This window comes from Gossypium hirsutum, chromosome A01, assembly GCF_007990345.1.
Source record: "Gossypium hirsutum isolate 1008001.06 chromosome A01, Gossypium_hirsutum_v2.1, whole genome shotgun sequence".
NCBI classification, from domain to species: Eukaryota; Viridiplantae; Streptophyta; class Magnoliopsida; order Malvales; family Malvaceae; genus Gossypium; species Gossypium hirsutum.
Window position 1 is genome coordinate 8,573,048 of NC_053424.1, and position 9,693 is coordinate 8,582,740.

The 9,693-nt window shown below is 28.4% G+C and overlaps 1 protein-coding gene across 3 annotated transcripts; it reads right to left on the reverse strand.

Annotated features, from left to right (window-relative positions):
- Positions 1-3,775: 3,775 nt before the first annotated feature.
- On the reverse strand, positions 3,776-7,424 carry LOC107918059 (PAP-specific phosphatase HAL2-like). 3 transcript variants are annotated; one of them, XM_041075691.1, is made up of 4 exons: positions 7,073-7,424; positions 4,941-5,625; positions 4,304-4,665; positions 3,776-4,105 (listed from the first exon to the last, which is right to left on the reverse strand). In XM_041075691.1, the coding sequence occupies exons 1-3, from the start codon at positions 7,230-7,232 to the stop codon at positions 4,461-4,463; spliced, it is 1,050 nt and encodes a 349-aa protein (XP_040931625.1). In that variant the 5' UTR covers positions 7,233-7,424; the 3' UTR covers positions 3,776-4,105; positions 4,304-4,460. The 3 variants fall into 3 exon arrangements, with proteins under 3 accessions (XP_040931625.1, XP_016703051.2, XP_040931637.1); XM_016847562.2 differs by having other exon boundaries at positions 4,318-4,665; positions 7,073-7,416; XM_041075703.1 differs by lacking the exon at positions 7,073-7,424 and adding an exon at positions 6,396-6,986.
- Positions 7,425-9,693: the final 2,269 nt, after the last annotated feature.

Sequence of the window (9,693 nt, forward strand, 5' to 3'; positions counted from 1 at the left end):
AATAGGAGCTTTAATCGTGAGGGAGGGATTTGAACAATAAACTAATAGTTTAATGATAAATTTAGTCACTAATATTTACATATTTTGTCAAAATGGTCCTAATTCTATTTTTGAGCGTTTAATGGAATAATACGGAATTTCATATGTGTTTTAATGAGATATAATTTATTAATTAGATAACTTAATAAAATAATTACATGTGGAAAATAATAAAATAAATAAATCATACATGAAATTTTAAAAAATAACTCTTAATTTAAAGAAAATAAATGTAATTATCTAAAAGAAGTTTCAAAATCAATGCATATGTTTATTTACTGAGAGATTTCAAAAAAATAATTAATAAATCAAACCAAAAATATTGAATGTGTGCATCCATTTTGAAACTTTTTTTTAGATAATTATGTTTATTTTCTTTAAATCAAATGTTATCTTTTTAATTTCATAAATTATTTATTTATTTTATTATTTTTCATATGTAATTATCTTATTGAGTTACCTAAGTAATAAATTACATCTCATCAAAATAATAGTACTTTCATCAAATTTGTTAGAAAAAACAGCTTAAAAAAAAACAAAGGTTATGGCCAAAAAAAATAAAAAAATACGAATTATTTTGATAAAACATGTAAATATTAATAATCAATTTTGTCATTAAGCCTAAATAATCGAATGGAGAGGGTGAAATATAAAAAAAAAGTGAAAAAATTTTAACAGTTAAAAGTAATTTTTTTTACCTTTTTACTTTTGATTTAGTTATAAATAAAATGTCTTCTACTTTTTCCAAGTAAAATTCAAAAAATCCACCTGCCTACCGATGTGGGAGTTTCTTATTGGAGGAATTTTGTTTCTAACGGGGTGGGGTTAAATGGATAACGGCAACATAGGTTAGGGGGGAATTTTTAATTAAGCTTAATTATAATTATGTTTAGAGATTGCAATAGAATGGAAGGGGTAGTCATGTTTTCAGCCCAACCCAACCCTAATTCCATATACTCCTAACTTAACTTCACATTGAATTAAATATTAATTTATTTGACCAAAATCCGCCTCAAAAAAGTTAAAGCTATATACGACTTTGACCATAACCTGTAAAAAAAAAAAGAAAAAATAAAAAGAGCACAGATTATATAGACTTTTGCATAATCTTTACAAGTTTTCCGTTTATTAAAACAATATAAATTATAGGGATAATGACAAAAAATCTCCCTTTTTGTAAATGTGACATCTATTTTTTTAATTCCATTTGTTCATTGGTCGGGTTATCTATCCAGGCTGAAAATTTCGTCTGAAAATTTGTGAGGGTTTGGATAAAAATATTAAGTTTGAAAAATAAATTTAGGTAAAAAAATTAGACCCGTTTAAAAAATAGGTTAAGTTCGAGCTTGAACATTCAAGGCCTGAGCCTAGTCCAACCCGTTTTAAGTTTATAATACTTTATATATATTAGGTAATTTAAAACACATTAAAAAAATAAGCCTATACTAAATATATAATACTACTCTAATGTAAATATTAAAATAATATTAAGATGATTATATAAAAAATTTTAATAAATAAAAAATATATAAAATAAAACAATATAAATAATTTTTTAAAAATTTTAAAAAATTGTATTGGCGGGCCTAAAATAGTCACTTTTGCTTACGTTAGTTTATCTTTTAGTTACTTATCTTTGAAATGTTATGTTTTAGTTGCTTACATTTTTGTGTTATAACATTTTAGTCACTAAGACGTTAATAGTCGTTAACGGTGTAATAGTAAGCTAATATGACAGGTTAAATAATCATTTTAAATAAAAATTTTAGATTAATTTATACAATCGACCATCATATTTTTTCGTTTTAAGCAATTTAATTTCTTCTTTTATGTTATTTTAACTTTTCTTTTTATCTTTCTTTATTTCTCATTCTCTTCTGTTTCTTTCTCTGTTTTCTTCCCTTCTCTATTTCAAGTATAAGTGACTAAAACGTAACATGAGATAAACAAAAATAATTATTTTAATAGTTTACCTATTAAAAATAGAATAAGATTATTTGTGTTTATCTCTAAATTATATATAAACAGATGGTTAAGCGTTGAAATTGAAATCAACTAAGAATAAGTGATTCTTTTTCCTATATTAGATGAAGAGTTCATATGCGATGACTCATCCCTTCCTTAAAGAATTTTTCCTTTTTCCGCAAAAGGTGGCATATGTTTTCACTTACTTCCCAGTTCCCACTCTATTTTTATGTTTTTTTTTTAAATTCGTAGTACCGACAATGAAAAAGAATTAAAAATTTTAAAATTAATAAGTTTATCAAATATCATTTTTTTAAAAAAAAAATTATCAAAGAATTTACTAAAACAAACATAATAACTAATTTTCTGCATTTTGTAGAACTATTCCTCACGAATTTTAAAAAATACTATTTTCTTTAGGCACAAGATAAGAAGGATAACATGACAAAATCCATTAAACACATGTATGGTGGTCCCTAAGACTATCCATAGACAAAGACTTACCTAACCCATGGGTAATCCAAATTCAAAGAATCAAACCTAACATTGACTTGTGCTTTTTTTAAAAAATGGATGAATTTAACCTTCCTATTTCAAAGTCTAAGCATGGACTTGAGTATAATTTTTTGATAAAAGAATATATTTTAAAATTTGAGTCCAGCTTTAGTTATATTTATTTATGCAAATAGTTACCACTCTCAAAAGTTGATATTAAAATTAATTAAGAAAAATTTGAGCTTGGATACAGCTAATGAAACTTTGAAAATTTTGAAATCTCAAATTGAAATTGTTGATATAATTGTAAATTAAAAAAAAAAAACAGTAACAAGGATGCTTCGTTTTGAAATTGGAATAGTTCATGAATTTAGCTGTCACCTGGGAAAATATAATCAAACCATTGACTTGGGATAACCTGTAGTTTCCAGGAATATTATGAACTCAAAAATCATATGTATATCAAACCTGGTGATTGATTCTTGATTTTAATCTGCAAATATAGAAGAACCCGAGGTTTACCACGGTTTATGTAATCACATGCAGTAACCCACTATGGCCATCTTTATACCCGGGAAAAAAAATCCAAACTCGAAAGAAAAATCTTATATCAATGGAGGTTTGAGGTTTCATATCCTGGCATTGGATTCAGATTCCTGGAAACTGCAGTTTGTTTCCCTATGTGTGTTTTGAAGTGGCCTCGGCTCGGGAAAGTACCAGTAAACTAACAGTGTTTAACAAAGATGAAGATGCAAATAAAAGTATTCATGGATAGAGTTAGGCCTACACAAGTATCTAGATCAATTTTCTGAGCCCGGCTTGAAAAATAGATTTATTTTTTTGTCCAAATCTAATCTAATTTAAGAAAGATAAATCTGGATCCAACCCACCCATATTTAATTTTTTATTAATTTTATTTAAAAATATAATACACTAAATGCATTAAAAATACGTTAAAATAAAAATTTTCTAACACATTCAAAATACATTAAAAAATATTTATATTAAAAAACACTACATGAATATAATATCGATTTAATTATTATTGGGTTAATGATTGAATATAAATATATATAATATTACTTAACATATATAATTATTTTTTATAACATAATATATTCAATCTGGACCGAGCTCGAGCCAAAACATGTTGCCCAAGACCCAACCCATTTAGAAAATAGGCCTTAAATTTTACCCAAACCCATTATTAGGGTATCATATTTTTATCCAAAACCCCTCGTTTTTCGGACAAACCTTCAAGATGGGTGGCCTGAACTATGAGCAAGTGTACATATATCCAATTACTTGTGACCAAAATTTATGCATCAGTTCAGTTCCCTAAGCAAGCAGAGGGTAGTAGCATTAGCTTAAGCTTTTGTCGTATTAAAGAATCCCCACAGTGATGATTTTGTATTAATGGAATCAAAACTTCCATTTGAGAACTATCGTAAGGGCCTATTGCTAATAAAAATGGAGCAATACTACGACAGTAAGATGGGGACTGGAGGTGAAATCAATGATCAGACCTTAAAAACGGAGAATATATTTCAGCAGACGCTTCTCGAGTCATTAGTTTGTGGCAGTGTCCTTCACAAATTTGCTTGCCCTGAAATAGTAACGAAGACATTAGAAAGAAAGGAGGAAAATGGACGTAAAACTCATTAACTGAAAACTACCTTTTTTAGCAATATATCGGTTTTAAAATTACGACAGGTTCATATAAACAGAAACTTCTTCGACCACATGAAATATATGAAAATGGTGCGAAATGACTTGAAATGCCAATTTTCTTTGATGAGCTTACCGCCATAAAATTACCATATAATACTCCACTATTATTGCATTGAAAAGATGTAGAAAGTCTCATAGATTAGAAGAATCCCAGCTTGCATATACAGCCCCAATGATTTTATCATGCAGTATGGGGCCAGAGCAAGCAACAATCCCCCGGTCAAGACCTTCTAAGTACAGTCCCTACTGAAGTCCAAGGGGCGACCTCCTGCATCCGTTACAACCCCACCAGCCTCTTCTACAATGACAACACCAGCAGCGTGATCCCATATCTTCTCTTTGTACCCAGATCTTGCAAACTTAATATAAACTTCAGCATCACCCCGAGCTATTGCTGCATATTTTACCATGCTATGGACTCGCATAGGTCGGTTTCTGCCATTAGAGTGCATGAAAAAGATAATATTAGGATCAAATCAGAAGATGACCTTACAAAAGCTATATAATTTCAGATACATTTGATTTCTTTAACTAAATAACAAGCAGGGAACTTATAAATGAAATTGTTCATTTCATTTTCATTTTCCCAGAAGCACTCAACTTTTTAATGTAATTCTTGTTCCGTGCTTCATCCAAATTAAGAATTCGTTTCATTCATCATATGCAGGAAACAGATAGAAGATTCAGAAGTGAAAATAAACATAACGCACTTGAGACCTATGCTGTTAGCAAGCCCCTCGGTAAACAAGTGGTTTGAATTTGCCTTTTCCACAGGTTCACAAAAAGTTGCCAGCGATGGATCATCAACAGGAGAAGCCTGTAGCAATGTAGCAGAATTTGGCCATTCAAATTTTGTATCCCCATGGATCAAAGGTTGCATCCATGCCTGACCAGTTCCTCTACTTGCATACATCACACATCCTTTTTGCCAAATATCTGAAGATGGTGGACTCGTCGGCTTAATTTGGTTGCATTGATGATTATAATTCAACAATTCCTTTCTCATAGGGTAATTAGGACACCCAAGAACTCCAAGAACTAGCTTCCCATCCTCAATCAAGCCTAGTGCTACAGCATACTGGTCACCACGTACAAATCCCAATGTCCCATCAACAGGGTCAAGCACCCAATGTCTTCCAGTTGGGCCCCCAGTTGAGTTACACCGACTGATAGCCTCAAGGATTTGTGAAGTCCCGAGAACTTTCTTTGGACACTGAAGACCATACTTTGGTGCTTCAGCTAAGCATTCATTCACAGTATTGACAACAGCTGAAAGTAAACTAGCCGCTTCAGGCTTGGAGAGTGTTTGGACATCTTCTTCAGCAACAATGGACACACTCCAACCCTCCAAGAATTCGGAAAGCAGCCAACTAACAGTTGCTTGGACGCTCCAGTCTGTTAAGATAGAAACAACCGAAAGAAAACAAGTAAACACGAGTAGATAAAAGCACTTAATTAAGCAAAAGAAAAGAAAAATTATGCTCTTTCAAACCGTGAAAAAAGCTAGTAGCATCATCTCAGACTATAAATGCTTCATTATTTGAACAAACAGATTAGAAATCAAAGTATAACAGATATACACACCATAAATATGATGATTAGTTAAGAAAATACAAACAAAGACAAAAATATTTCCTGTAAACCGCACTTCATTTTTTATACTTTAACTAGGAAGTAAAATCAAATTCAAGACCCTCTCTGCACAATTTTTTTTTCCTCCTTACAAGTGAAGGGAGAAAGCTTGATTCATGAAAGAGAAAGAGAAATAGAAAGTTGAGGCAGAAAGCCAAATAATTTGCTAGGTACCTCCTTTTTTATCTTTAAAAACTTGATCAGTCAAATCGAACAATACTAGAGCGTGTGTTAGGCAATCAATTATAATTATGAGCAAGCACCTACACCTGCATTTCTGTCTACTAGCATACAACAAGCATGATTCGCATTCATCATCAATTATCAATTGAACTCTCATGAATTTATTAATCAGTGTCTTAATCCCTTTCAATAGCAAACTTTCACCCCAGCTTCCCCAACATACCTGTATACTTGCATATAAATAACAAAAAGTATCAACCTAGGATTAAAGTAAAACAGAACAAACAAGTGCTATTTTCAAATTAAATGATCCCCAACTGAGTTTACATTTCAAAGGACCAGCTACGTACAATTGCAATTAACAAAGAGGCTTATAGAGTTTCTTTCCATCATTCACGAATGCTGGCGAACCCAGACAAATTGCAATCAAATTATAACGAATTGAACTAGTTTCCCAACCAAAATGATCAGAACAATGAAACCCAGAAAACAAAACTGAACAGCCAATTACAAACTTGACCATACTTTCCTAAGTTTGTACAGTAAAATCCCTAAAGATTCCAATTCAACAGTAAGGAACAACGTTCTTAACATTTTCCTTATAGAAAAACAATGTATAGCACTAAAACGTTTCCTAACTTGTTCTTAACAATTTCCTCAGACAAAAATTTAAAAAAGGAAGCACCAAAATGCTAACATTCAAACAACCAAATGAATATTTTCAATCATCCAAACAATGATCATATTCCAAATTTTTTTCTTCCAAATTTTTTTCTTTCTTTCTTTTACTATCTAACAAACAACCAATGGCTTAAATATACGCCAATCAAACACCACATTACAAATTCATAATACCCCACCCCCCAAATTGAAAAAAGAAAAAACAAGTCAACCCATTGCAAAGAGCCTCATTCAAAGCAAACCCATCGAAGAAAAAACTAAAAATAAAAGACATCAAATTCCAAAAAAAAGGGAAAAAAAAACTTTCATTTTGTACTAACAAAAAAAAGAGAGAGAGAGAGAATACCTGCAATAGTAACAGGAGAATCATCATCCTTGGCCAAAACATGTCCAGAAGCAGCAGAAACCAAGCTTTGTTGCACTTTTTGACATAAAGAACAAGCCATATGCACAATTCTAACAGCCAAATCCAACTCTTTACCGTACTTGTCATTCTTCTCCGCCATGTTGGAGACAAGCTTTCTCAACAGCCAAAACAAAAAGAAAAAGAAAGTTCCAAAACCTCGGGATTTCTGCAGAGAGACTCAGGTATGTATCTTTTTTTTTTTTTTGACCCGTGTTTCAATGCAAAGGCATCAATGGCTTCTTCGGCTTCGGTAGATTTGGCTTTTTAAAGTTTAAACCATTTTTTTTTTCTTAATGTGGGCTTATTTTGGTTCTAATTCTTTTTATTTTTGGTTTTTAATGATTTTCGGGAAATTTTCCCTTTTAAGCAACCCTGATTTGCCACGTCAGATTTGTGTAAATAAGGACCGTCCGATATTATGGGATAGGATGGTGGAGATAATAATTTTAAGGTTTAATTCACGAAGTGTATCTAATATTTTCATTTTAGTCCTAAAATATTTTTGTCTTTGGTATCTACAGTATCAATCATTTTCTAATTTGGTACCTAAAGTATGCTTCTATTATATTTTTTAGTCTATTTCTTTTCAATATTTAATAATTTTAATAACTTGTATATTTTATGATTTTCTAAAAAAATTATAATATTTTAATGATTACTAATAATCATTAAAAATTTTAATAAAAATACTACTCATTTTTTTGTTTTCCAACAAATGTTGTCCTACATCATATCCTAAACTACCCTTATCAATGTGTATTGATCACCTCTCTTCAACCAAAATCATTATTATTTACTCACCTTAAACCACCAAACACTAAATTCATTATTTCTCAACTCCTTTACTCTCACTTCATCCAAATTTGATTACCAGCACATTTCAAACTCCACTATTAAAATCTAATCCAAACCTTAAAAAAAACTATAATTTTCTTATATATATTTTAATTATTTACAACATTTTATACTTTCAATAAGTCTTTATATTTTTTATTAATTCATATATTATCATTTTAATTATTTTTATATTATCTAATTTTTTATAATATTTATTTAATATCTTCATTATTTCGTAAGATATTAATAATGTTTTTATAATATTTAATATTTTTTTTCGAAATTTTATGATATTTAATAATTTTGATAGATTTTATATAATTTTCAAAATTTTTATAACATTTTAACAACCTTTAGCTAAATTTTTATAATGAATTTAATATTTCCATTTTAGTTATTTTATATGATTTTCTATAATTTCTAAAAATATTTAAAAATTATAATTTATTTGGAATTTTTATATAATCCTTAAAAATAAATTAAGCCTTCCTAAAAAATTAAAATCCGATAAACCCTTCATGTCAACGTTATTTCATGTCAACCACCATGTCACCCACTACAGTAACACTTAATGTAACACTTAACGGTCTGTTAGGGGCTTTAATGAAAATGCAATTCAAAAAACTCAATTGATTGTTATTTTTGAATTAAGAGTCTAATTGATTACCCTTTTCAACCAGGGCCAATTGATTTCCAAAAAGTTTTTTTTAGTATTTTAGCCTTTAGTATTATATATATATAATATTGATTAAAAAGGTAGAAAAATCATATATAATATATAAAAAAAGTTTAAAAATATTTTTTTAATTCTAAAATATATAGTTAAAATTCCTAAAAGGTTAAAATAATATATAAAAATGGAAAAATATCATAAAATTTTAAAAAGCTACTTAAATTTCAAGTAATTGCAAAAAGAAACTTGAAATTTAAAAATAGTATTAGAAATTCATAATTATATATTTTAGGATTTTTATAAAAAATATTTTAAAATTTTTTTACAATTTTTTAATTTTTTGCAATAATGTTATTAATTTCAAATAATTTATTTTCAATTATTTTATTTTTTAAAATTTTATTTTCATTATTATTTTTATAATTTATAAGTTTTTTTCTAGAATATATATTTAAATTTTTATATATTTTTATGTGTATATGCATTTAATAAAAGAAAATATTTATTTATTTACATAAAGCATCACGTGGCGCTTTGTGATTAGCTATAAAATTGTTTGTATAAAAAATAAACTAAGAAATATAATATAAGTATATTCTGTTATCAAATTAGAAAATGACTAATATTTTAGGTACTAAATTGAAAAAAAGTATTAGATATGAAGTGGAGAATGGAGATTATAACTGGCGGGGCCCATTGATGTAATAAAAGTATTTTCTTATTCAAATTAATAATAGTACTTTTCCCCAGAACCAACAGGAGATTATAAGTCGAGGGGCCCATTGATTTAATGGCCATTTGATGTGAAATCCGAGGACAAGACAAATCTTTGAGAGTTTTTGAGAAATAATATTTTATATATAATTTTAAGAAATAATGATATATATATTTTTTAATTTAAGAAGTTAAGTAAGTGTAAGTATTTTTTTAGGTGAGTTGTTTTAGAAAAGTGGATAAATATTTAAAAAATATATTTTTTTTTTAAAATTTAAATGATATAATTAACTTTATAAATTTTTATTGGAAAAATTAGGTAAAAATGTCTAAATAA